This window comes from Nothobranchius furzeri, chromosome 16 (assembly GCF_043380555.1).
Source record: "Nothobranchius furzeri strain GRZ-AD chromosome 16, NfurGRZ-RIMD1, whole genome shotgun sequence".
NCBI lineage: Eukaryota > Metazoa > Chordata > Actinopteri > Cyprinodontiformes > Nothobranchiidae > Nothobranchius > Nothobranchius furzeri.
The window spans coordinates 5,019,050-5,046,023 of record NC_091756.1 but is presented as its reverse complement, the minus strand read 5'-3'; the positions used below and the strand labels follow the sequence as shown (position 1 = coordinate 5,046,023).

Here is a 26,974-nt window from a genome sequence, read left to right as displayed (position 1 = left end):
ACACACACACACACCAGTATCCAGACTATGACAATTATCAACTGTCTTTGTGTACATTTATTTACAAAAACAAGATATTTGCACCAAACAAAATACCTATGAATAGTTTGTGACCAGTATGTGAGTGTGTGTGTGTGTGTGTGTGCGTGTATTTTGATCATATGCTCAGTCATCATCTATTCTGGTTTGGTGACCAGTAAGTTAACTTCATTACTTTGTCACCAGAGGGTGACACAAATCCATTGTTTTATTTGTGTTTGTAACGCTGCCTCACATAATACACATGAATAAATCTCACATTTAACTGTTCCCTTTTTATCCCACAGTCACTGAAATCTTCTCACACATTTTATTTATGTTCACTTTTTCTTCTTGTTTTTATTTTTTGTTCATTAAAGACGACAGGAGGGAGACCCAGCGGAACTACTGGAAGCTCTCAGGTATCTTTCAACCCCCACTCCCAGAACCCTCTCACACCCAAACACAGCAGAACCGTGCACATGCATCAGAGGTGCTCTTGGTGATCATGTTTTGGACGGGGATATACATCTGATTTCTGGGCTTATTTAATGGGAGCAGCCGGCTACATCAATGGGTACATTTGGGGTAGCTAATCGAGGAGCGACAAGGCGCGTTAAAGCAGGAGCGAGCAGGAGGCTACAAACGCGTTCCAGCACGGGCAGCCGCACTGCACAAAAGCAAAGAGAACACCTTTTCTTCTAAATTGTCGATCACGGCCGAGTGCTCTTGGAGCCCGTGAGCGAAGCAAAAGAATTACTAGTAAGTCAGCTTTATTTGTATAGCACATTTCAAACACAAAGGCAATTCAGCATGCTTTACAGAACAGCAAACACAATAAATCAAAGAAATGTAGACATAATTTCAGATTCAACAAACAAACAAAAGCCTAGTCAAAAGGTAGCAGTTACAGTGCAGAAGGAGCAGCATAAGAAACATGTATTCAAAGTCTAATGAATACATGAAGGTTTTTAATTTTGAGTCAAAAGCTATTAGCGTTGGGGCACAATTGAGGTCATGAAGAAGCTGATTCTATCTGCGTGCAGCATAGTGACCAAAAGCAGCTTCACCCAGCCTGCTGGAGATGAATGCATGAATTTGTTCCTCTACGTCTTGTTTTGACATGAGACCTCTGAGTCTTGCTAATCAATGGCGATGATAAATGCTAATGTAGTTATAGCCTTAAAGGCAGGGTCCATAAGTTGACATCATCAGGGCGAGGAGTAGAAGGTTTTAAAATTTGAAAGGCTGTTGCTCCCTCCCCTGGCCTCCCTGTAAGAGCTGAAAGCCACGCCTCCTAACGTGCACGCACAAGGAAAGCCGAGTCAACAGAGGGAGCATCGCTACTTTGACCCAGAGCTGAGCTAGCGTTAGCAATGGAGTTTTTAAGGTAAGGATGATGTTTCCAATCAAAACTTTAGCTCTTCATTGTTAACAAAAGTAATTTATAAAGAATGTCTATAGATATTTTAAAAAGACAAATGACATAATCTATAAATAAACCCACTACCATCACATTGTTGGCATTTTACTAGGAGTCACTAGCATATTATTAGCTTATCTTAGCATTAGCCCCATGGGCTAGTTTACATTTTATACTGCAGTCATTTAAGAAGGGATGAATGTACATAAGAATTATTCAGACATATCATGAGTAAACACAACCTTCTGTGTACTCTTTCTATAATCCTGGTTGGTACCAGAGGTTTACTGGTTATTTTGTATGTTTGGTGCTTTGTTTCAACCAGTGACTGTAGTGTTATTCTAACACTAGAGCTGGAAGAGTTTGAACCTCCTGTCGCCTCATCAAGCAGACGTGGTTTAAAACGGAGCTGCCCATCAGCCTTTAGAGGTTGTTGTGCTGCTGTGAACCTTGGAGAAGTAGATTTACCTCAAGTTCAGAATCTTGGACCAAAACGCATAGCTTGAACAGGTGAGCACAATAATATTAAAAAATAATGTTGTATTAATAAATCCTTAACTTTTATAGCAATAACTACAGAACCTGAACTCTCACAGGCTAATGACGGGCTGGACGAAGACGCTGGTGTTGTTTGATGTCTTACCCTCTTGTCTCCTGGAGCTACTCCTATTATCAAATGAACTGTCTTGGTCTGCATGTTCCTGCTACAGAGATGCCAACTGATTTAGAAACGGATTTTGCTGCCAATAGTCAAGAGTTGTCCCACACATGGAAGCGTTAATACTTCAAAAGGGGCACTTCAGCCTGGCCAGGACACTGCGGTACGAATTTTGACCTGCGTCTTACAGACAATATGTAGCATGATCATATGATAAACCTGAGGGGACAACAGAGTAGTAATTCCAAGTTGTGTAGTCTGGAGGTTGAGGGACAAATTCCTTATCCCAATTGGGAATGATGCTGGATTTATTCAAAAAAGATTTTAAGGAATAATTGTAACTAATTAGTAATTTACATTATTTCTGTTTCATATGACTAATCTAACGATTTGTAACTAATCTTTTTTACTGTGATGTGTTCAGCGTTCTATAATAAAGTATTTATAAAGCTAAGCTCCTCTGTGTTACATTTGTAAACTACTGTAAATGTGAAATACCTCATCTACGACAACAGCATCTTCTCAACACCTACCTCAAACATTTTCCATAAGTCTCCAATTAGTTCAGATGTGTCAAAAATAATCTTTATTTTCAAATATACAGTTGTGGTCAGAAGTTTACATACACTTGTAAAAAATATAATATAATGGCTCTACTGAGTGTCCCGTTATTTCTAAAACTCTGATTTTTCTCTGATAGAGTGATTGGAACAGATACTTCTTTGTCACAAAAAACATTCATGAAGTTTGGTTCTTTAATGTCTTTATTATGGGTTAACAGAGAACAGTGATCACATTTGCTGGGTCACAAGTATACATACAGCAACATGAACTAGCAATTTAGGTGACTTAGAAACGTGTCAGTGAACTGAGCTTCATAGCATGGCCTCTTAACTTCTTGTGAGTGATTATGTGACTACAGCAGGTGACTTCTCTTAGGCCAGGTAAATAGGGCTCATTGGATACAAACGCCCACAAACGCTACAATGGGAAAGTCAAAGGAGCTCAGCATGGATCTGAAAAAGCGAATTATTGACTTGAACAAGTCAGGAAAGTCACTTGGGGCCATTTCAAAGCAGCTGCAGGTCCCAAGAGCAACAGTGCAAACAATTGTTTGTAAGTATAAGGTGCATGGCACTGTTTCATCACTGCCAAGATCAGGAAGAAAACGCAAGCTATCACCTGCTGCTGAGAGAAAATTGGTCAGGAGGGTAAAGAGTGAACCAAGAATCACCAAAAAGCAGATCTGCCAAGAATTAGAAGCTGCTGGAACACAGGTGTCATTGTCCACAGTCAAACGTGTTTTGCATCTCCATGGACTGAGAGGCTGCCGTGCAAGAAGGAAGCCCTTACTCCAAAAGCGGCACCTTAAGGCTCGACTGAAGTTTGCTGCTGATCACATGGACAAAGATAAGACCTTCTGGAGGAAAGTTCTGTGGTCAGACGAAACAAAAATCGAGCTTTTTGGCCACAATGCCCAGCAATATGTTTGGAGGAGAAAAGGTGAGGCCTTTAACCCCAAGAACACCATGCCTACAGTCAAGCATGGTGGTGGGAATATTATGCTGTGGGGCTGTTTTGCTGCCAATGGAACTGGTGCTTTACAGAGAGTAAATGGGATAATGAAGAAGGAGGATTACCTTCACATTCTTCAACATAACCTAAAATCATCAGCACGAAGGTTGGGTCTTGGGCGCAGTTGGGTGTTCCAACAGGACAATGACCCCAAACACACATCAAAAGTGGTAAAGGAATGGCTAAATCAGGCTAGAATAAGGGTTTTAGAATGGCCTTCCCAAAGTCCTGACTTAAACCCCATTGAAAACATGTGGACAGTGCTGAAGAAACAAGTCCATGTCAGAAAGCCATCAAATGTAACTGAACTTCACCAATTCTGTCAAGAGGAGTGGTCAAAGATTCAACCAGAAGCTTGTGGATGGCTACCAAAAGCGCCTAATTGAAGTGAAAATGGCTAAGGGACATGTAACCAAATATTAGCACTGCTGTATGTATATTTGTGACAAAGCAAATGTGATCACTTTTCTCTGTTAACCCATAATAAAGACATTAAAGAACCAAACTTCATGAATGTTTTTTGTGACAAAGAAGTATCTGTTCCAATCACTCTATCAGAGAAAAATCAGAGTTTTAGAAATAACGGGACACTCAGTAGAGACATATATTATATTTTTTACAAGTGTATGTAAACTTCTGACCACAACTGTATTTTTAGATTTTAAATATAATTACCAACAGTAAGAACAGTGTTTTTATTTTTATTTAGATTCCCCCAAAACCTGTTTCTGCATCAAAACTTGGCCTGTAAAAATAAAAAAGAAGTCATCAATTACAGCGTATTTTTTTAGGGGAGACTTAAGGCAGAATATATTTCATCGTCACCATAAATCTATTGCTGGTGGTGTAGCGTTAAGAAATGACACTAGAGCCCTGCACGGGCTTAAAATCTGTGCCCGTGTCCGGCCCGGCCCGAGGGGGTGGAGCCCCAGCCCGACCCGGTCCGAAAAGGTTTTGAGAATTCTCTGGCCTGACCCGAGCCCGACTTATTTTTTCAACCTTTCATAATGTTTTAGCGTGATAGAATGCTCCGCATTCTAATTATCTGTGAGAAGCGTTCTGCAGTAAAAAAAAGAAAAAAAAAGAAAGAAAAACAGCATCAATGCAGCTTTTTTTTTTCTAACAGAGCGTATTTTCCGAGCGGCAGATGAAATTTACGAACACTATATTAATTGGATGCGTTTGTAAATTTAATCTGCTCTGAAAACGCGCTCTTGTGCAATAAAAAAAAAAGCAGCATTCTAATTTTCTAACTACAGAGCGCATTTTCAGAGCGGCAGATTAAATAAACGCCCCCAATTAATATAGTATTTGTAAATTTAATCTGCCGCTCTGAAAATGTGCTCTCCAGTTAGATAAAAACCAGCAATGAATGCTGTATTTTTTTAACTGCAGAGCGAATTTATTCACAGAAAAATCGAATGCTGCCGTTTTCATGAGAATAAACGAATGGTTTCTGACATCAAAGTGGACATAAAATGGCATACTGGAATAGAGGCACATGTTTCAATCAGCAGTTTGAGAATTCGTTTATAAAGGCGCATTTATAAACCACACACACCTTAACTGAGCTAACGGGTGCCGGTGCGTGAGAAGCAGGCAGATGCTGCTGCGTTCAAGTGTTTCAGTTTTTTTTATGAATTCGATTAAAAATAATGGTGCCCGGCCCGTGTCCGAGGTAATTACACAGTCGTTGGCCCGAAGCCCGGCCCTCGGGCCGTCGGGCCGGGCTGACCCATGGGCCTAGGGCTCCAGTGCAGGGCTCTAATTGACACATTAAAAAGGCATTACCAAAATACCTCAGAAATCATGCCTTCACTCAGATACCCAGAGAGGTTAACTCTTAGTGGGAAGTGAAAATGTTCTCAACACTTATGTGAAGCAAAAATGTTAAACATTAATAATAATCTTATTATAATGTGTTGGATAGAAGAAGAAGAAGAAAATATCATTTGTATAGCACCTCTCAAGATAAAAATCACGAGGTGCTTCGAGATTAACAGACACTACCCTGGTGTTATTTAAGATCTGAAATGGATCATTGCAGGAAAAATATTCATTTTGACACATCATCGATTAATGCCCAGATTATTCAAACACTGGGATTTAAGCATCTTGTTCATTCAATGCATTTGATTATATCAACCTCCACAGTAGTCAAGTCATTTATGATTCAAGGAAGATGAACTTTATTCAGAGTGAAAGTGCAGAAAGTCTAATCTGTCGCATGACTTTTGTTCCAGCCAAGATAAGCGAGCTAGGAAATATGGTTCCTTTATCCGGTGACAAGGCCTTGTGCAGTGTTTTTCGTTAGGAGGCCAGACAGATGGGATGTTTGTGACTGCAAATTAAAAGTTAAGTTCTGGTCATTTCTGATGTGAATACCTGACCTTTGAGTACGCTACAGTGGGACTCCAGACAACAAACCGTAACTTCTTAGATCCTCGGGCCTTGGTTTGTTGCAGCGAGAAAGTCGAGCGTTGTTAACCATCATGGTTTTATGTTCTGGGATGTAGTTGTCACCTTTGGCCACCTTATACAGCCTCCAGCTCCATGTTGTCTATTTGAAATGAGACATGCAGTTATTTGTAGCAGCAAACTAATCGACAAGAAGAAAAAATTCTTTTAACGAGACAAACTTGCTGTATGGACTCCTCTGCTCGCCTCTTTACAGCTCCTATGTGAGTCTGAGTGCTAGAGCAAGTGCTTAAATCCTGAACAGTGTCCTCTTAAGTGTCATGTTTGATTTTAGTTTTCAGAACCACTCCACTCTTGCAAACACAATAACTTTATTATTTATCTTATATTGCAGTGTTTATGAATGTGGACACAGTAAACAGAAATTACCTTGTGTATATAGATGTAATGTAGTCCTCATCACCAGTGTCCATCTGTTGTTTTGTCTTCCTCTGAAGATGAAACAAGTATTGTGTGTGTGTGGAATAAAGAAAACAAAAGGTTGCGCAAGGAAAGTTGGTTGGACTGTCACCATGCTCTATCAGCTCTACTCCTTCCAAATCATCTTCACGTCTATGATTAGAAAAAAATACATATAGTCTGTGCTATTGGTCAACGCGGTAGGCTCACAGAAATTATTCGTTTAGCTATTGGGGCCAGGGAAGTACTTAGGAGAAAGATAAAACATGACAGATTACTTACTTTGTCTCATACATGGTCAAATGTAAGCATTTTAAAGTTATTTTCCAATTTCAACTTGCATACCTAGCCTTTAACAGCTGGATGTTTAGCGACGACTGCTGGGAATTGTTCTCTCATGTCAGCGACCTTGGGAAAAGAGTGTGTTCTGGTATTTCTGCCATTTAAATCCACATTCTTGAAATTAAAGTAACCTACTATAAGGGTTGGAGGGTCAGCCTCAGTGTTTCTTCTATTGTCGTGGGAATGGAGTGATATAATTCATTCCTTACCCTGTTTTGTGGAGGAGAGGGAGCACTCTCCCGATTAATCAGAGAAATTTGTTTTTCAGCTGTATCTGGTCCTGGGTCATTCAGCAACAACGAAAATCTGTTGTGCAGCTGAATGCTTGGTTGGCGAGAAATTCCTTTGATATTCCTTTTATACCAGCTCCTTGCTGTTGTGTAGTGCCATCATGATGTTTCCTAGATGGGAGTGATTTCCAGCCATTAGCATCAGTGATTTTTTTTTTGTTACAGTCAAATGCTGAAGCGGTTGTCTTCCGCTCGCTACCCAGGGACATGATTTATTTTTTTGCTTAGCACCAAGAGTATTCCAAGAAGGATTGGTCTCAGATTTACTGCGAGGCAGAGAGTGCTGTTGCTGACCAGCTGTGGGTGAATATCTTGTCTGGCTTTGTGAGAAGGAGAGGGTTGTGTCACTTTCAAAAAAATCTATTTACTCGCCAGTTGACTTCTAATCGAGAGATTTTATTTTTAATAACTGATCTAGGGGTTGTATCAACTAGTCGACTTCACTGCTCTGTAGTGACTTTTTATGCCTGCCATAGACTAGTCGCTGTCACATGATAATGACCAACAAGATGCAGTCCTCGGAAAAGACAGCAGGTGACGAGCCCCTGCGCGTCGGGAGGTGACGCGCTGTGCCAGAGCGTTGGTATCTGACGCCCGCCGTAAAATGGACATTTGACCGAGTTGTGACCTTTACCCTCTTGAAATTTAACCTTCCCCTCACCCCCATCCTAACCTTAACCAGCTTGTGCATGCAAAGTTCTGATCGTTGACGCGCTCCAGACATCTGTGTCCTGAGCACGGCCACAGTAACATTATCAAATTAGGTGTCGCCACCTCAAAAACAAACTTAACACGCGATCATTCATGTCGGCTCATCTCCTTTTATGTTTTCTGTCTTTTATTTGTGCCTGATGCGCCCCGCTCCACAGCAGCGAAACGCATCACCTGTTTTGTCCTCCGGTGATGCACCTCACCGGTGTGGCCGGCGCACACTCCACTGTTTTTGCGGTCGGTAGATCTTTTAGAACTGCAGTTCAAAGGTAACTCATGAGGTGAATTTATATGAACCCAGGTAGCAGTTTTTCTTTAGGATTGAGAGGAGATGCAGGAAGATAATAAACAGACAGGACAGAAAAATAGTCAAATAAAAACAAGTTAGTTTTTGTACCTGGTGGTTGCAACAAACAGACACCATTGAAGGTAATCAGAAGTGAGGAACAGAAAATGAAATAATTATTTTTATGTTTAGAGCAGCAGGAACTCTGAGAGGCTGCAGGCGCATCAGTGAGTTTGCGGCTGCTGCGGAGGGGGAGGGGGCTGAAGCAGAAACTACCGTTGTTAAAAGAGACGTGTTTACAGTAATCCCTCGTTTATCGCGGTAGATGCGTTCCAGACCTGGCCGCGATAGGTGAAAATCCGCGAAGTAGGGACACCATATTTACAGTACAGGTACGTTCGGTATTCAGATTTTAAAACCCTCCCTTCACATAGTAATATTAACAAACCACCCTTTAATGTACAGAACACTTAATCAATTAAGTTAATCTGTTATATTAAAATGTTAGAATATTAAAGTATATAAAAAAATAAAGATTGTTACTGTACTCACCATGTAAGAAGTTGAAGAAAAACTTGAATGATGATGGCGATGAATTTGCTGCACAGTAGAAATGATGATGATGAAGCTGATGTTTTATGACTCTTCAGACTGAGGTGTCTTTTCCTGGGACACCTCTTCAACTTCAGGAGGAACTGCCTCTGTTTTGAGAGGCTGGAAGAACATTGTGATCGGAAGTTGCTGCCGCTGCTTCTTTTTTTGATCCAAGAGCATCCTGTAGGGAGCGATGTTTTCATCAATTTTATTGCATAACTGCAGAGAACGAACCATATCCTCGTCCCATTCTTGTGACAGTTCTTTCAGCTCCTTCGCTAGGTTGCAGAGCTTGGCAAGCCGTTCTAATGTCAAGCCTGTTTCTTCAACAACTTCTTGGGCCCCTTCCTGTGGTTCATCTTCTTCCTCACTGGCTGATTTTGTCAGGTCTTCGAGGTCTGCGTCAGTTAGCGGCTCAGAATGGCAGTCCAACAACTCGTTAACGTCTTCCGTCGTCATGTCGCCAAACCCGTCCCCTCCAATTATCGCTGCCAACTGCACAGATTTCTGTACTGCAGAGCATTGAATCTCGACAGGCGTAAATCCCACGTCGTCGTAAACAACCTCGGACCACAACTTCTTCCAGCTCGCGTTAACGGTAGCAAGTTTCATTTCTTGCAGTGAGTTCTGGATGTTCTGAAGGCACGAGGCAATTGTGTACTGCTGCCAGTATGCCTTCAAATTGAATGTTTCATCTTCATCTTCTTGTGTGTCACCCATACACGCAACAAGGTCCTCCAAGGTATTCTTCGTGTAGAGGGCCTTGAACGCCCTGATAACGCCCTGGTCCATCGGTTGAATTAAGGACGTTGTATTGGGTGGCAGGAAATCAACCTGAATGCCCTCATGTGAAAGATCAGTCGCATGTCCACCAGCGTTATCCATCAGGAGAAGGATCTTAAAAGGCAAGCCCTTCTCTGCGAGATATTTACTGACTTGTGGGATAAAACACTTGTGGAACCAGTTGGAGGTCAGCAGCTTCGTCATCCATGCTTTTTGATTGTGCATCCAATACACGGGAAGGAGATTCTTATTTTTATTTTTCAAAGCACGAGGGTTTTTCACCCTATAAATAAGCCCTGGCCTTAGCAAAAATCCCGCAGCATTGCCACACATCACGAGGGTAACACGATCTTTGAATGCTTTAAAGCCAGAGGCTTTGGCTTCTTCTTTGAACAGGAAAGTTCGCGATGGCATTCTCTTCCAAAATAAACCCGTCTCGTCCATATTAAAGACTTGTTCGGGCTTGTATCCACCTTCGGCGATAATATTCGTGAAAGTTTCTTTCGCGTAAATATCAGCAGCTTCTGTGCCAGCGGAAGCTGCCTCGCCACACAGAGAAACGCTTTTCAGGCTAAAGCGTTTCTTAAACCTCTCGAACCATCCTTTGCTGGCGGTAAAACGTGGTTTCCGAGGCGGGGGATCAGTGGATGTCCCTGCTTGTGGTTCATGTTCTCCGTCGTCTTCCTCATCTTCTTCACCGTGGTCGTCATCATCTTGCGGTTCCTTTGCCGCAAAAGTCTCATACAAGCCCAAAGCCTTGGTTCGGATGATGTTCGTATCCAAGGGTATTTGCTTCCTCCGACAGTCGGCAATCCAGATTGACAAAGCACCTTCCATACTGACGATCGCTTTATTACGAGCCGTAACAACTCGCTTTGCTGACTTGCTAAAGGTGATGCTAGCCATCTTTCTAATCTTAGCCTTGTTGCGAGTCCCACATGCCAAAGACAGTGGCAAGTACGTTGTCAAAAGGTGAGCCACACTGGACTGGCTTGTGCGAGCAAAATCAGCCAGTCGACAGGAGCTGGGCTGCAGGTCAAAAAAACTGTGGTCAGAAACAAGGGTCACACAAGGGTCACAGGGACAAGAGGACAGAACTGGGCGAAGGGTCAGGAGACTGACCCCACCTCTTTGCCCCACCCCTGGCTTGGAAAGATGGGATTGGAGGAGAACAGAGTGAAGACAAGCCCATCAGATTCAGAAGCCCTCTCGGGAACATTGGAGAGAAACTGAAGAATGCTGCAAAAGATGATGTAATGACCTGTGTTAAGAAGAATGCATGTAGTGAAAATGACACCGAATGTTTTGTGTTGAGCTACAAAGTGTGTATCTGGTAAATGACCCCTTGACCTTAAGCTAGTCCAGGAAGGGTATATAAGAACAGCTCTGAACAGCAGAGAGAGATTGGGAGAGCGGACAGCAGCTGGGGCAGAGGACAAGAAGAGACAGAGCAGATTTGGAGGGGTCATCCCCCGTCCAAGCCTGGATGGGGGATGACAGAAGAGACTCTTAGGAGAGAAAGAGAGAGAGGGAGAGTTTTGGGGAGATTCTGAGAAGACAAGAGCTGGTGTAAACTAACTCTTATTTAATCATTTTGAACTAATTCCTCCGTGGGGGATAGCAGTTGTTTTTTCATCTACCCATTTTTGTATTTTGATTTTGTAATAAACCTTTTTTGAAAAAGAAACATAATCCTGATTCTTTCAGGTTTTCTCTAAAGCTTCACGTTTGGGGCCCTGACCATAATTGCACAGAGGTAAGCATGTCGAAGATCGGTCTCTGAATTATCAGGACTTACTTTACAGTTTATAACAGAATAATATAAAGAAACCTTAAGATAAGGGAAGTTTTAACTTCCCCCTCCTTGCGAGTAACGAGTTGTCTTAAGGGCGATAAAAGCAGAATATTCGAGGTTATTTTGGCTCTGATTGCAGGTTGAAAAAGTCTCTAATCAGCTAGAAGGTTGGATTAATAAATAAATTGATAAACTTATGATAGCCTGATCAACTAGCATAAATCATTTTATAGTTACCAACCTCCCACATAAGCTGTTAGAGGCGCAATTAATTCCGGGTAATCCAAACAATTGCTGAGAGGCTTGGCTTGCCTCCAGACTTCTCTCTAGTATCTTAACCAAAAGGTAACGAGTTTAAAAGAAGTGTAATACTCTGGGGCTGGCTATTCGTGCAAGTCATTTCACCTTTAAAATAAAAGACAAGATTCTAATTAGGTAGTCCAAACCCGGATCTAGTACAATTATACTCGTCGATACACCCCCGAACCCTGATGGATGCACCGTCTCATAAGTTCTAACGGAACTGGGTTTTAAAGGAACCGGTAAATGGGACGGGCACACGACAGCCTCATCCTTCTTAATGTAGCGAACAGTGGACTCATTCACTCCAAAATGGCGAGCTACTGCCGTGTAACTTCTGCCTTCATTTAACATATCCAGAAGTGTCACCTTCTCAGCAATCGTCATCATTTTCCGTTTGCGTTTGGGCTCAGTAGCAGCCTAGGCTCATGAGCAGCTTTAGCAGAAGCAGAACGCTTGGGAGCCATTGTTCAAGTTCAAACACACACTGCTAATATAAACATCTACGTACGGAGAGAGCGTGAGACAAAGTGAACGAGGACCGCGAGAAGATGCCCGAGGCTCCGAGACCAGGGAAGCTGTCCAATCACAGACGACATTACAAAACTTGGGAGCTTATTCATCATCTATCACCAATGGAACAAATCACAGCCCATCTTACATGCTACGTAGTTTCAAATTAACAAAAGTGCATTTTATGATGAAATTGATGAAAAAAAAACAGGAATTTCTTGATATTTCGCATAGAAAAATACCGCGAATCAGTGAAAAATACCGCAAATCTACGAATTCCCCCCGAAAATGCTCCAAAGGAAAAATCCGTGAAGCAGCAAATCCGCGATGAACGAACCGCGAAGTAGCGAGGGATTACTGTAACTAAGAAAATGTGGGCGCAATTTTAATTGTCAAACTCCAGCAAACCAACCCTCTTTAGGTGTATGACATCATCAACTAGTCAAAGTCGACTCGATTTTCATTACTTGACATTCGACTTAAAAAAATTAAGTCACGAAGCCCCTACTGTGATCTTTACGTTTCTGAAAATCTTCTAATGAAAAGGAAGGCATAATGCTGTCAAGTCACTGAAGATCAAAGTTTTAGCAATACAAGGCTGTAGTAGACTCTTGTTTCGATTAAATAGAGTCCACATGTCACTGAGCAGAAAAATGTTCTGGCAGGAAAATAGCAAGAAAGGAAAAAATGTAAATAAGCAGTAGCAAAGCAGGAGCGAACAGAGAAGCGTATGCATTGTTAAGAAAAGGCAACTAAACATTTGCAGCCTCATTTCTAAAAGAGATCCATTCTCACATCTGCTCTCAGCGCCTCTACTACTTGGACCCCATGTGTGTAACGGAATCATGGCTGCATGACAATGTACCAACTAATATGATAAATACTACTGATACCAATGTTTCAGAAAGGACAGAAAATCTGGAAGAGGGGGAGATGTACTTATATACATTAAAGACTAATTCAAATGTAAACTGGGTGAGTTGGGAAACTCCCTTGAATACATTAGGTTTGAATGTTACTCTCATCACCCTCGATTAACTTTTTTTTATACCGTATTGATCCGAATATAAGACTATGTTATTTCCATCCTTCCATCTATCCATATATAAATGGAAACAGTGTTCCCACCCCCGGACGTGGGTAACCGGGGCCCCCCTCTGGAGCCAGGCCCGGAGGTGAGGCACGTTGGCGAGCGCCTGGTGGCTGGGCTTTCACCCATGGAGCCCGGCCGTGCACAGCCCAAAGAGGAAATGTGGGTCCCCCTCCCCATGGGCTCACCACTCGTGGGAGGGGCCAAAGAAGTCGGGTGCAGTGTGTGACAGGTGGTAGTCGAGGGCGGGGACCTTGGTGGTCTGATCCTCCGCTACAGAAGCTGGCTCTTGGCACATGGAATGTCACCTCTCTGGTGGGGAAGGAACCTGAGTTGGTGTGTGAGGTTGAGAGGTTCCGACTAGAAATGGTCTGACTCGCCTCAATGCATGGCTCTGGCTCTGAAACCAGTTTCCTTGAGAGGGGTTGGACTTTCTACCACTCTGGAGTTGCTCCCACTGAGAGGCGCCGAGCAGGGGTGGGCATACTAGTTGCCCCCCATCTTGGTGCCTGTGCGTTGGGGTTTACCCCAGTGAATGAGAGGGTAGCCTCCCTCTGCTTACGTGTGGGGGGACGGGTTCTGACTGTGGTCTGTGCTTATGCACCAAACTACAGTTCAAACTACCCACCCTTTTTGGAGACCTTGGAGGGGGTGCTGGAAAGCGCTCCTTCCGGTGACTCCCTCGTTCTGCTGGGGGACTTAAACGCTCGCGTGGGCAACGACGGTGAGACCTGGAGAGGTGTGGTTGGGAGGAACCCTGATCTGAATTTGAGTGGTGTTTTGTTATTGGACTTCTGTGTCAGTCATGGATTGTCCATAATGAACACCATGTTCAGACATAAAGGTGTCCATATGCGCTCTTGGCACCAGGATATCTTAGGCCGCAGCTCAATGATCGACTTTGTTGTTTCATCTGACCTGCGGCCGCATGTCTTGGACACTGGTGAAGAGAGGGGCAGAGCTGTCAACTGAGCACTACCTGGTGGTGAGTTGGCTCAGATGGTGGGGGAGGATGCTGGTCAGACCAGGCAGGCCCAAACGTGGGAGGGGGGGGGGGGGGTAGCAGTGCACTAACAACACTATCTATAGTGGGGATGGTGTGCTGCTGACCTCTTCTCAGGACGTTGTGGATCGGTGGGCAGAATACTTCGACGACCTCCTCAATCCCACCGACACGCCTTCCAATGAGGAAGCAGAGTCTGAGGACTTTGGGTTGGCGCCTCAAATCTCTGGTGTTGAGGTCACTGATGTGGTTAAAAATCTCCTCTGTGACAAGGCTCCAGGGGTGGATGAGATCCGCCCAGAGTTCCTTAAGGCTCTGGATGTTGTGGGGCTGTGTTTGCTGATGCGGCTCTGCAATATCGCGTGGACATCGGGGGCAGTCCCACTGGACTGGCAGATTGGGGTGGTGGTCCCCTTATTTAAAAAGGGGATCACACTCCTGAGCCTTCCTGGTAAGGTCTATTCAGGGGTTCTGGAGAGGAGGGTCCGTCGGATTGTTGAACCTCAGATTCAGGAGGAGCAGTGTGGTTTTCGTCCTGGCCGTGGAACACTGGACCAGCTCTATACCCTTAGGGGGATCCTGGAGGGTGCGTGGGAATTTGCCCAACCAGTCTACATGTGTTTTGTGGATTTGGAGAAGGTGTTTGGCCGCGTCCCTCGGGGGGCCCTGTGGGGGGTACTCCGGGAGTATGGGGTACCAGGCCCTCTGATACGGGTTGTTAGGTCCCTGTATGACCGGTGTCAGAGCTTGGTCCACTTTGCCGGCGGTAAGTCGGGCTCATTTCCAGTGAGAGTTGGACTCCGCCAAGGCTGCCCTTTGTCACCGATTCCGTTCATAACCTTTATGGACAGGATTTCTAGGTGCAGCCAAGGTGTGGAGGGCATCCGTTTTGGTGGCCTGAGGATCAGGTCTCTGCTTTTTGCAGTTGATGTGGTCCTGTTGGATTCATCAGAACGTGATCTTCAGCTTTCGCTGGAGCGGTTTGCAGCCGAGTGTGAAGCAGCGGGGATAAGAATCAGCTCCTCTAAATCTGAGACCATGGTCTTGATTCGGAAAAGGGTAGAATGCCTTCTTCGGGTCAGGGATGAGGTCCTGCCCCAAGTGGAGGAGTTAAAAGTATGTCGGGGTCTTGTTTACGATTGAGGGAAAACTGGAGTGTGAGATCGATAGGTGGATTGGTGCTGCATCTGCAGTGATGCGGGTGTTGTACCGGTCTGTCGTGGTGAAGAGAGAGCTCAGTCAGAAGGCGAAGCTCTCAATTTACCGGTCGATCTACGTTCCTACCCTCACCTATGGTCATGAGCTTTGGGTAGAGACCGAAAGAACGAGATCGCGGATACAAGCGGCCGAAATGAGTTTTCTCAGAAGAGTGGCTGGGCTCTCCCTTAGAGATAAGGTGAGAAGCTCGGTCATCTGGGAGGGGCTCGGAGTAGACCCGCTGCTCCTCCACATCGAGAGGAGCCAGTTGAGGTGGCTCGGGCATCTGGTCAGGATACCTCCTGGACGCCTCCCTGGTGAGGTTTTCCGGGCACGTCCAACTGGGAGGAGACCTAAAGGTAGACCAAGGACACGGTGGAGGGACTATGTCTCTCACCTGGCCAGGGAACGCCTTGGGATTTCCCCGGGAGAGCTGGCCCAAGTGGCTGGGGAGAGGGAAGTCTGGACCTCTCACCTTAGGCTACTGCCCCCACGACCCGACTCCGGATAAGCGGATAAAAATGGATGGTTATTTTTTCATTTTAAATTATTTTAAAAGTTGGGGTCATCTTATGTATTTGGGGTCTAACCATTACATGCCCGTATCAGCAGAGGGCGCTGGGCTATATGTTCTCAACAGGAGAAAAAAATAAAGACGAGAGGTCCGGAACAGAGTTGACCAAAAGTGGGCAAGTTAACAAGCTATAAGGCAGAGTTATGCAAATTTTTAGACAACTGTGGTCAATTCAGCAGAGGTGTCAAGCATTGCATGCATGGATACCTTGTGAAGATGAAGTTCTGGGAGAAGTCGGCAGGTGTAGCGATCTGATGGTACACCTGGACCGCAGCAACATGAGTGTGAATGAGAGTGAGTGAGTATAGTGACACAGAGGGTGTCTGAATAAAAGCCTCATTTGACTTTTGATTTCACATGTCAGCAAAGTTCTGATAGTTTGTATTAAAATAATATTTTTGCTCAGTGTTTGTTCTCAAATTGTCAATAAAAATAGTTGATTTAAAATGTGAATTTTTTGTCTTTTCCTGAAGATTAGTCTTGGAAAGAGGGTCATCTTATAATCGGGGTCGTCCTATATTCAGGTCAATACGGTAATTGATCTTTCTATAATGTTTCCTTCTGTGAAGAACAGTCGATGTGAAGAACTGAGTACAGCAACAAAGCTAGAAAATTTACAAAAAGCAAAAGTATCGTATTACACTAAACTTCCCTTCGAAAACATTTGAACAACCTAACCAACAGAACAAATAAACATAGATAGGTAGGTATTTTGGAACTCACCATAGACAGCACAACATTCCCTGAGAGTCCTGTAATCGCAAACAAATTGAACTCTTACTTTATCCTCCTGCAACCCAAACTTGTGTTTGATGTGATTTAAAAGAAAAAAACATATCTAGCTATTACAGATTAATCAGCTCTCATTAACTCATTCGCTGCCAGCCGTTTCCTGGTCGGTAAAGCCCTTCGCTGCCAGCGTTTCTCTCCATTTTTACAGTTTTTTTTTTTAGAGTGACAGAACGTTGCGCGCTAGGATGATGTCGAGAAGGTATTCAGTCTGATTCTGTAAAGGGTGTTGTTGTTGGGTTGGTAGCAGAGCTCTCATGTTTAGTGTTAAGTTCAGTGAGATCATGGAATGGGATCAAGAATTTTCTACCGACAGGAAAAAGATCTCTGCTAACATAGCCGTAGATCACACTGGATAAGTCTCTGTGGTTACATTTATTTTACTACCTCTTACTAGAGCTGTCTTTAGTAAGCACAAAATATCTTTGGTTGTACACCTGTGCAATAGCAATAAAGTATCTTGATTTCTGTTAAATGTACTTCCTGAATGAGTGACCTTTTAAGGCTAAAATAACAAAATGACAAATAGACAGGGATGTTACAACCACATTTTTGCCCCTGATCCGAGTCCCAAGTTGTTTGATTATTGATTATCCTCCAATACTGAGTCCTGTTCTGATACCAGGTGGTGATGCAATGCATTAAAAAAGAAGAAAGAAGTTGTCCTTCTATCTGTATTTGCCATTTTGTTATTTTAGCCTTAAAAGGTCACTCATTCAGGAAGTACATTGAACAATATTCAAGATTCAAGCTTTAAAAGCTAAAACAATTATTTATGAACTAACATTAACTTCAGTTAATGACACTAAATTACATATTTTTGCTAGTTTATTATGTTGTTTGAACCAAAGGGTCTCATTATCTGAATTTTTCAAACTTGTTGGATCATGAATCTGTGCCTCTTTTTAAACTTTGAACACCCGCCCCTTCAAAGTTCTCTGCACGGCCCTGGAGAATGGTACCTAAAAATCCTCCTTGAGCAACTCCTCCAACCATCCAACAACAGTTTGGTGATGAACAATGTCTCCAGCATGATGGAGCACTGGGCCAGAAGGATTAAGCCAGAACTAAGTGGATCAGGAACCAAACATCAACATGTTGGGTCCAGGTCCAGGAAACTCCCCAGACCTTAATCCCACTGAGAACTTGGCTTATCCTCCGGAGGCGGGAAGACGAACATAAACCCACAAAGCATTGATGATGAAAAACGAGCTCCTTCAATCAGAATCCGGACCAGAAGATTATTGACAACACCAATAACTAAATTAACTATTTACATAAACTCAATGTTGTTGTCAATTAAAGTCTTTGAAATTTATAAAATGTTGTAATTCTACTTCAGTAACCACGGAAACATCTGGCATCTAGAAACTCAATAGCAGAAAAATCTGTGGAAACTTTCCCAGAAGCTTTGATTGTGTCTTCTGGTCTCATGTGTTAGTTTAAAATATGCATCTTGTTGTTTGTATTAACATAACCTCCTTTCCTCTGACAGAGCCATTACACCCGAGCCCAGGCCAACAGCCCCCGCCCCGTCATGACCTCAGCAGGGCAGAATCCTAAGAGCTCCCAAGGGGCGCTGGCCCCTCAGCAGCAGAGCCAGTCACAGCAAATCCAGCAACCATTCAGCCAGTCGCACAACTCACCGTTGGGTAATGGTCGGGAGCAGAGAGAGCAACGCAACACTTGCTCTTCCAGAAGGAAAGGGTCCGACAGCAGTGCTCCAGAGGAGAACAAGGAGAGGAGAGACGAGCCTTCGAGTCGAGGTGACCTGCGTCCTTTCTGCTTGATTCAGAACTAGCTTATCATTTAGTGCACTCACCTCTAAAGGCATCAAGATGCGGTATCTACATCTGAAGTTCCTCAGGTGGTGCACATATTGCAGGATGGTCTGAGGAGGCATAGCCTCGAAGGGCTGCACATACTTCTACATGCAAGCTGGAGATACCTTGTGTCAGTACTTCCTGGATGAAGACATCAGTGCTATTGACTGCCGTGCCCATTTCCCAGACCCTAATTCGATCAAGCACATTTGGAACATGTAGCGCCCACCATCACGACATGCTAACTCAAATGGTCCAGGAGATGCAGATATCCAGCTCCGGTCCTGAGAAGAGGTTCCCTCTCAGAACATCTATTATCTCGCCTTTATGGTTATCTACCAACTCGGGTTGCAATGCTTCATGATCTATTTGAGCTGATGCTTCTAAATAGTAGATGAATATTGCTGGGCCTTTCAAACACATCTACAGGTTTACGCAACTTTCCAGGTCCTGAGGTCCTAACTGACAACTGTTGCCTGCATAAGCAGCCCACTTTACCTCCTGAGCTGCCCATTTCAAGTTCTAAACAGACGAGTTACCAAAAAAATCAGGCCCCTCAGAGTTGTCATGACAAACTAAATCTATTAAACCTGCAATGTTTTATTAACCAGGCTATAAACGTGTTTATCTCTGCTGGGAAGTTGGCATTTTTAACATGGGAGTCAATGGGAACTTGCTTCTTTTTGGTGCCAGCTCCTAGTGGATGAGAACGGGACTGCAATGTTTTGTTTGTTCCTTAACTTTAGGAAGATTTAGGAGATTAGCCCATGACAAACAGTCCTCAGAGACTACTTATCCAAGCACAGCCGGGCCCACAGGCATTAGATCACTGTTTGACCAACAGAATCCACCACAGTTGCAGCTGGCAATAAACAGGCATGTCCCAGAAAAGCAGCAACTTACGTGTGTCTTGTCTTTGTCTAGATTCAAATCTGAAGGTGAGCAAACGGAGAAAAGATGAAGCAGATGAGAAAAAGGCAGGTCTGAAGCGGCTGAAGACTGACCCAACATCTGATCTGTCAGAGAGCAGTGACTCAGAAAACCCACCCAAAAGGACCACCCCTTCCTCATGCTCCTCCTCCTCTTCTTCATCGTCATCTTCCTCCTCCTTCTCCTCCTCATCAGAGCCTAACTCTGAGAACGAGCTGAAACCCAGCTGCATTGATGTGATGCAGAGTTCCGTTTCCAGAACAGATGAGGATGAGAAGGCAGTGGTTAATGGAAGCAAAATGACTGATTATTCATCCCTGATTGGTTCCATGTCTCCGTGGGAGGAGCTTGCAGAAGTTGCTGAAGACCTCAAGAAGAGTACAGTAAAGGAACCAGTTCAGATTATAATTAAGGAGGAGGTAGAACTGGTGGCACTTACTCAGATCACCCAGTCTCCAGTGGAGCCAGTGAAACCCGTCCTGTCTGAGATCTCCCAGAGCGGACTTCTAGAGAACAAGAACCTGGTGAAAGGTAGGCTGCAGTCAGCTGATGGCCTCCTCTCATAAATCAAATACTTGACCGGTCTTTTTTTGTTCTCTTCAGCATCCACTCCCTCCCAGACCAGATCTCTCATTCAGATTCACGGCAGTGCCGTAATCGACATCACAGACGATGCTCAGGCCACTGTCCACTGGGAAAGCTCTGAGGCTGTGTCGGCACTGCTCGCCTCGCAGAATGCTGAGTCAACTGCCCTCTCACCCTACCTCCCTCTCAACCCTTCCCCCATTTCCTCACCTCCCGTTCCTCCGTCGCCCTCCCCATCAGAGGGAGGTCACAGAGGGGAGCCTGAGCCTCTCATGAAGTTGTCAGGCGTTGCGGGAGGCAGAATGACATCGCCCAAGAGTTCAGGCAGCAAGTTGGAGTTTGCTCCCTCTGAGTTGATCAGGTGAGAATCGTGTTTAGTTTACACACAAACATCTAGAGTTCTGGAAGGTTCCCAGCCGTATTGTGTCTCTCAGAATGCATGGCTTGTGTTCCGGAAGGGATCCTGGGGGCTTTGTGGGACTAAAGTCAGTCTAGTATATGAGCAGGACGTTCAGGTGTGCTGCATGTGCTTCAGTGTATGAGCTCTGTAATGTTCTCCAGCTGGTGAGATGTTTGACTTCTTTAACGCGAGTCTCAAAGGTTTCTACTGCTCTGTTTTTAAGGCCCATCGCGGCAGTGGCTGAAAGCGTATCGCTGCTGGAAGAGAAGACCATTCTTTCTCATCAGCAACAGCAGAAACATCTACAGCATTACACATCTACCCCCCATGGAGATAATTCACCTTCATCAGAACAGAGGTGGAAACATCTGCAGCAGCCCCCTCCTCACAAGTTAAATGCTGCCATGCCCCCTGACTTGACTATGCCCGAAAAGAGCCCCAGCCCAAACCGCAGCTCGGCCCAGCTGGATACTGTGAAGCAGAGTTCCCGACCCAGGAGCAACTCTCCAAGCCACCCCCATCCTTCCACTTATGCAGCCGACCATTCGATGTCTGAACCCCCCCCTGACCTGCTGGACATTTCTAAACCCAAGACAAACACTTGTCCTGAGGTGTCTAAACATAAAGTAATCAGGAACCCAGCTCCTTCTCCACCTCCATTCACCCGTCTGCCCAGTAAAGCGGATGCTGCAGAACCTCCGCGGCCTGGCTTTGAGTCGGTGCCAGTGCGGGCGGAGACGGGTGGAGTCTGTACCAGCAGCAGCACCAATAGTCCACTGATCATTGATAAGAAAGAGACTTTTACTGTTTACAGAGACCCAGCGCTGGTGCGCTCTAACCCAGAGGCTGTTGTCTCCTCAGCTAATTCATCTAACCATGTGCCAGCCTATCTCCATCCCCACCTGCACAGTCTACACCCTCCCTCCCCTCACTCCCCATGCCTTCCTCCTGCATCGCACTCTCACATAGCCCCGCACCTACTTCCCCCATCTCACTCCCCAGCCTTGCCTCACCCACATATTTTACCCCACAGAATGCTGCCGGCCATTCCTCCGGCTGCAGCATCTCTCTTTGGGGGGCATCCTCGGCTGGACTCTCCCGGGGGACTGGGTCACATTACCCTCCCTCACTCGGCAACCACACACCAGCAGCAGTTCCTCCAGGTCTGACTCCTGATTCACCATCATTAACATCTTCTTTCTTCAACGTTTGCCATGATGTAGAAGGTTCCAGTGAGAGTTGTCTCTTTTTCAGGGTCCCAGCAGTGCCGCAGGACTTGGCCTGTATCCCATCATATGGCAGTACCCTAACGGAGCACCGCCCTCCTACCCTCCAGGACTCAACCTGCAGGCTTCTTCTAAATGGGTTCTTTCTGAGAACCCAGTTGCTGTGAATTCTGAGGGTCCTCTACGGAGGGTGGGTAGTCCCTGTGTCTGTGTTTGTTTATGGGACAGAAGTTTATGCTCTGAGAATCATGACAACGTGCCAGCATTTTTCATATTATGTAGGAAAACCTGGACTCTATCAGATGTTTTTCAAAAGAGAGAAACGCGGAAACATGTGTTAAACAGTCCAGCTGAGTGTTTAGAGGGATGGGCGTTTCATTCACGGGTGGAACTAAGCCGCTCCTTGTCGTTTCAGTGTGTATTGCACCCAGGCTTGTCTGAACACAGCATGAGAATGTGTTCTCGGTAGCCTCTTTCGTAAAACATTTCCGCTCATTTGCCACAAAGCTGAGGCGGCATCCAGGAGCCTTGGGTCATTCACAAGTGGTCAGGTTGTTGCAGTAATGTGGCGCGATCAGGTGCTTTTCACAAAGGATTTCTGATTTCATCATGCGATGGCAGTATCAAGGGGGTGTGGGGGCAGTCACTGCACTGTCACTGACTTCCTTTTAGCTTGGACACGACCAGCCCTTTTCTGCTATTGAAAACTCCTCACGTTGTTTTGACAAGCCGTTCCTAAAGGTCCCCGTGACCTGTCTGGTGATCTGACCTTCAGCTCCCGGAGCTCGGCATCGTTGGTTTGCCGTCTCTGTTGATTCTGTTTACAAAAACGAAACTTACTGCCAGTGTTTACTTTGGTTTTCGATATAGTTGCTGGCCAGAGCTCAACAGTAATTCCACATCTGATTATGACACCACCTTCTGTTGCGACAAGGTGTAATTTTCATTCACAAGTCCAGTGTTGCAGTAATGTTACTATCAAGCTTGGTGGTACGAAAGCCGCAAAATTGCCACATTGCCATTTCGCCACCGACAGTATTACGCAGATTTGCTGGCATGGTGTGTCTAATGTAAGCGGTTAATGTTATGTATTTTTAAAGTGAGTTGTGTGTGTGTGTGTGTGTGTGTGTGTGCGCGTGCGTGTGTGTGTGTGTGTGCAGAACACTGCCAGCCCATGGCTCCATCAGAGTGCCCTTAGCACTGGTGATGGTCTGGGTTTGTTGAACCACATTCCAATTCGTCCAGCCAGTGCCGACACTCACCGATCTTCCATCAAGATCAACGCAAACACAAGCCCCCCCATGTCAAAGGCTTCCATGGGGATTCAGAAAGAGTAAGATGGATAAATCTCCTCTGCATGTGATTTTAGGGTGTCTAATAGAAGGGGTCTTTTGTTAAATAATACATTTTCATCTAATTATTTGCTTTATTTGTTCTTTTTACTGCCGAACAAGTATTTTTACAATTTCTAATTATAATGTGGATGATAGGAAAAACGTAACGGACTACCAAAAGTTTAGAGCATGGATAGGCAGTCCTGGTCCTGGAGTGCTGCTATCCAGCATTGTTTAGTTTTCCCCCTGTTCTGACACATGTGATTTAAATCAGTAGGTTTGTGCAGAGCTTAATAACATGAACAGGTGAATCAACCAATCACTTAGATGTGTTGGAGCTAAAACATGCTGGATAGCATAGGTCCTAAGATGGAAGGGAATAAGTCCAATAATGGCTTTGCAGATAAAGATGTGCCAGTGTTTGTCTTCTCATGGACAAGGACGACTATACAACTCGCTCATACAGCATGCAGTGATGAGTGAGGGATTTCATGCTTGATACAAACCGCAAAGCTTTGTGAAAAACCGTGTTCAGAGAGTAACGACTCTGAGACGATGCATGCATATATAAAATATCGCCATAATCTAACACTGACAAAAAAGTGGCTTCCTGGAAGTGAAGTGAAGGAGAGACGGGATTTGATTCTGAAGTAAAACCCCAGTTTATTTTTTCAGTTTCTTCACCAGCTGCTGGGTGTAAATGAAAAAGACAGAGAACTGTCTATGAAAAGTCCCAAATATTTAAAATAAAAAACACACTCAATCTCTGTACTTTGAAGATTATGGATCAGGGGTAGGTTAGGTGGTTTTTGATTTTGAGGGAGAAAATATCATGGCCTTTGTTTTGTTTTCATTTCAAACCAATTTTAAGTCATAAAGTTGTTTTTGAATTATGTTAAAAGCAGTTTGCAACTGTGATATCGCTACCTCGGGCGAAGGTGCAGTACAATAAAGCACGGTGTCATCAGCATAAAGCTGCAGTTTTGCATCAGGCATATTTTGGGCAATGTCATTTATATACAAAATAAACAAAAGGGGACCCAACACTCAGCCCTGTGGCACACCATTCAATAATTTTAAAGGGTTCAAAGTGCAGCCATTTTGGCATCTGCCTGATAGATCCCGGTGGCTGCCTGGTGGGGTCTGGGTCCCTGGGCTCTGCTGGGTCCCCGGCGGGGGTGGTCGCCCCTGGGTCCCGGGTCGCTGGGCTCCGGGTTCAGCCGGCTAGGGGATGGGAGGCTGCGGGCGGGCCTGTGGGCTTGCCGCTGATATCTCCCGGAACTCTGCCGGCTGCTGGTTGTGGCCCCCCGGGGTGATCCTCTGTGCCTCTGAGGGGGGCGGGGGCCTTTCTGGTTGCAGTCTCCTTGGGGTTCCTGTGTTCTGGGGCAGCGGCTGGATCTCTGGGACTTGGAGCTCCCCCCGTCTCCTGCGTATCTTTGGGGGGCGGATCTGTGGTCCCTCACACTCTCTGTTGGACGCTCCTATAGAGAAACCTTAAATAAACAAGCGCGTGTACACACACAGGTGCTCACATGGTGATCTCAAAAGTATGGGCTTGGGCACGTTAAACACAGGTCTTAAGACTATGGTGGGCACTTAATGCACTGTGATTTATTATCGTGATTCTTCAGTTAAGCAATGCTGATTATATATTTCTTCATCAAGTTGATGCAGTGATAGCTTGATCTTGTTGTATTGTTGTTGTGTCCCTTTTTTTTTCTTTTGCTTTTTTTTGTCTTTTTCTGCAGGTCTAGAAGCAGACTCTTGTTCATTGTTTATTTTTGTGGACCCCCCCCCCCCCCCTCTCTCTCTCTCTCCACCTTTTCTTTTCCTTTCTCTTTCACCTCTGTCTCCGTGTCTGGTCGGAATTACAAAGCATTCAACAACAATAACAATAAAGTTTTAAGTATCAGGCGTGACATTAAAAGCAGACGCTTTGATGCTCCACCCGAGAGTAAATCTGTAAGGCTTGTTACCAGCATTCAGCCATCAATTCTGCTTGCTTCACAGCCAGACAGGACACGGTAAAAAAAAAAAAAGTGCAGCCATTTGCCTGCACAGTCTGAGTTCTTTCAGTTAGGTAGTTATTAAACCAACCATCGGTTTGTTCAGAGAATCCCACTTTATGTAACCTGTGTAACAGCAGCGTGTGGCCCACTCACTGTATCAAACGACTTTGATAAATCAATAAAAGAGCTGCACAGTGCTGTCTGTTGAGTAATGTTTCACTAAAGTCATTTAAAACCTTGAGAGCAGCAGATGTTGTGCTCTGCCGTTTTCTAAAACCTGATTGAAATTTGGATAAAACATCATTACAATTTAAAAAGTCTCAGCTGTTAACTAACGAGGGACTCAAGAACCTTTGCAAGGACAGGGAGTTTGGAGATCGACCTATAGTTGTTTAAAATGCTGGAGTCACTGCCTTTAAACAATGGGAGAACATAAGCCCATTTCCATATGCTTGGTATTACATTTGTTTGCAGAGAGAGATTAAAAATTTAAGTTAAAGGAGGGGAAATAATATCTGCTGCTAGCTTTAAAAAGTATGGCCCCAAATTGTCAGGTCCTGCAGACTTGGAAACATCCAGGAGATTCAGGGCTTTATGAACCTCTGTGGTTTGGATTGAAGTGAAGCTAAAAGAGTGATTAAAGTGATTCTGAGCACCAGATCTAGTTTCAGAGCGGTGATTAGGATTTCGCGACTCAAACAAAAACCGTGAATCTATGAAGTGTTCGTTAAAATAATCAAGCATTTTGCTTTTGTCAGTGATTTTGCTGAGGTTTTCATGATGTAATGAAGGAAGATCTAGGCCTTTATTATCATCAGATATTGAATTAATAGTTTTCCAGAGTTTAGCTGGAATATTCAGGTTATTTGAGGTTCTAGAGAGGAAATAATCTGTTTTGGCTCTTCTAATTTTAATTGTACAACCATTACCCAGCTGCCTGAAAACTAACTAGTCAGATGATTTGATTTCCTTGCCTTGGACCAAGCCTGATTTTGTTCTTGTAACAGACAGGATAAGTCGGAGCAAACCAGGGATTGTTACGGTCTTAGACGTGGTTGATAGGTTATCCCTTGGCTAGGGCGAAGTGGTGCACTCCTAAATAAAAATAAAACAGCTTCTGGGGCCCATCTGACCCCGTTAATAATGCGGAAGGGTTAAAGTGGCACAGAGACCAGCATACATGGCGGTTGATGAAGCCATGCTCCCCGTCCCAATTGGACAATTATTAGCACATTTGTGTACCACACACACACTCAAAGCCTTATTGCACACTTCCCCCAAGTGCACTTATTGTGCCTGTGACTCCGTCGTCTAGCCCAGCGTGTGTGTGATGCTTAAGACTTTAACTGATGAATTACTTGTGAATTGTGTATGCTGCAATGTGCAACTGAAAAGTTTTGTTTGTGCCATCAGGACTTTGACATTGGCACAGCTGAGGCAGAATCAGATGGATCAAAGTTGCACCTCGACAGAAAAAGATGTGCATCTTCACCGCTTGTACCTGGATTCGCTCATCAAACCCCACCGGACAAACACCCAGGTACGCAAGCACACACACAGAGGGCGGGAAACCCTGCCAGGAGCTGTAACCCTTTCCCTGAAATATGTGAAGATCCTCACTTTCAACCCTACTGATGGTTTTAGTGGAATTCTTATTATTTTGTAAATAAGTAAATTAAGTTTAGTAAAGGAACCATTTTTGGTTCTTTTCCTTCACTACATGTAAATGTTTTCCTAAAACATTAAAAACCTTTAATACATGTTACTGGTCCAGATGTTCTCTCTTTGTAGGACTGACTCCGCAGCAATTCATCACAAAGCATTCAGTTTGTAGAATGTGGGGAGTTTC

General features: G+C 44.5%; 2 protein-coding genes across 4 annotated transcripts in view; one reads left to right on the top strand and one right to left on the bottom strand.

The window, feature by feature from the left end:
• Nucleotides 1-26,974, top strand: part of jmjd1cb (jumonji domain containing 1Cb) — a 173,811-nt gene that overhangs the window by 101,669 nt on the left and 45,168 nt on the right. For all 3 annotated transcript variants that reach the window (XM_015976266.3, XM_070545366.1, XM_070545367.1), the window contains 8 exons: nucleotides 399-440; nucleotides 18,314-18,584; nucleotides 19,566-20,102; nucleotides 20,175-20,517; nucleotides 20,780-21,719; nucleotides 21,811-21,972; nucleotides 22,943-23,115; nucleotides 26,539-26,665. In XM_015976266.3, the coding sequence (XP_015831752.3) occupies nucleotides 399-440; nucleotides 18,314-18,584; nucleotides 19,566-20,102; nucleotides 20,175-20,517; nucleotides 20,780-21,719; nucleotides 21,811-21,972; nucleotides 22,943-23,115; nucleotides 26,539-26,665 (2,595 nt within the window). The remainder of the gene's footprint in view (nucleotides 1-398; nucleotides 441-18,313; nucleotides 18,585-19,565; nucleotides 20,103-20,174; nucleotides 20,518-20,779; nucleotides 21,720-21,810; nucleotides 21,973-22,942; nucleotides 23,116-26,538; nucleotides 26,666-26,974) is intronic.
• Nucleotides 8,698-10,748, bottom strand: LOC139063471 (tigger transposable element-derived protein 1-like). The gene has a single exon (XM_070545368.1). The coding sequence runs from the start codon at nucleotides 10,461-10,463 to the stop codon at nucleotides 8,817-8,819; it is 1,647 nt and encodes a 548-aa protein (XP_070401469.1). The 5' UTR covers nucleotides 10,464-10,748; the 3' UTR covers nucleotides 8,698-8,816.